The following is a 1,213-nucleotide window of genomic DNA, read 5'->3' as shown; positions in this document are numbered from 1 at the left end:
AGCAGCAGGGAAAGGAGCCAGAGGTGCAGAGGAAGCGCCAAGGAGAGGAGCTCAGCTGCGAGCCCGCTGGCCCTTGCTCCCCTGCACGCAAGAGCCACAGTGCCCCCACAACCAGAGTGAAGCCCCCAATCATCACCCACCCTGCCAGGCTGGGAGAGGGGGGACGGGGACCTGGGCACACGGGGATCCCCCTGCCCAGGGGCTTTTGGCCTCCACGTGGATCAAGGGCACAGGCAGGTTGTCCCTGCCACCCCCCCAGCAGGCAACGCTGGCAGGAAAAGCGCTGCTCACCCCCCCCGCTTGCCGAGGCTCCCAGCTGGGCACCCGCAACAAGGAAAACATCAGCCCACAGCCAGGAACGGGGCAGGGGGGCTCCCCTTATGGCAACTGGGGCAACTGGGGCCAGCTGGGCCAGCCAGAACTTAGTGCGGCTAATGGCCCACCTGGGGTCAAAGCCCAGTCCAGCCCCTCTCCCCTCTCCTCACAGGGAGGCCCTGCCTGCGGGGGGGTGGTAGCTCTGCCCCCCCTCACCCTGGTGGGTGCGCAGGGGAACAGGATAAAGCAGCACCCCCCTAAAACCCTCCCACCTGCGGCGGCTTTTAGTAACAACGTGGTAGTGCTTAGTTTGTCCCCCATCAGAGTCCCTCCATCTTCTGGATGCCCAAAAAGCTCTGCTCCAGCACTGCCGTGAAACTGGTCCCTGGGGCTCAGGCCGGTCCTAGACAGGGGCTGCCCACCTCAGGGGGCTTCGCTTCCCTGCCGTCCCCTCCCTGCCCTTCGCAGGCAAGCGGTTCCAGCGTGCCCAGTCCTTTGGGATCTTCGGTGTGGTTCTCCCGGTCTGGAGACCCAACGGTGTCCCCCACGCGTGGGGAGACCGGCTCCTACCTGCAGGAGAGAGAGGCTGGTCTGCCCCGAGAGGCTGAGCTTCTCCTGCTCGGAGGGGTAGGCGTTGAAGCGGTGCTCGTACAGCCAGTCCCGCAGGATCTTCACCGACTCCTTGGGGAGATTGCCCCTTCTCTTCCTCTTGTTGGACTGCGAGGGGTCCGGGGACGTGGCGCTGTCGTCCTCCCCGAGGTCGCTATCCGACATGGTGGAGCTGCCGGCGGACCTCTCCTGGTTAAAGCCTGGCGAGGTGGAAAGGCAAAGAGCGGGCATCAGGCGGCGGTGGCCCGGCCGGGGGAGCGCGGGGGGGTGGCACCCACGGACGCCCCCA

General features: G+C 66.4%; 1 protein-coding gene across 1 annotated transcript; it reads right to left on the bottom strand.

Annotated features, from left to right (window-relative positions):
• Positions 1-51: 51 nt before the first annotated feature.
• Positions 52-1,089, bottom strand: LOC104287621 (homeobox protein TGIF2-like). The gene is made up of 2 exons (XM_009886345.1): positions 886-1,089; positions 52-81 (listed from the first exon to the last, which is right to left on the bottom strand). The coding sequence occupies exons 1-2, from the start codon at positions 1,087-1,089 to the stop codon at positions 52-54; spliced, it is 234 nt and encodes a 77-aa protein (XP_009884647.1).
• Between the last annotated feature and the right edge of the window lie 124 nt (positions 1,090-1,213).

The sequence above is a fragment of the Charadrius vociferus genome, unplaced genomic scaffold (assembly GCF_000708025.1).
Source record: "Charadrius vociferus isolate BGI_N301 unplaced genomic scaffold, ASM70802v2 scaffold225, whole genome shotgun sequence".
Lineage (NCBI taxonomy): Eukaryota > Metazoa > Chordata > Aves > Charadriiformes > Charadriidae > Charadrius > Charadrius vociferus.
This window is presented reverse-complemented; position numbering and strand designations above follow the sequence as displayed.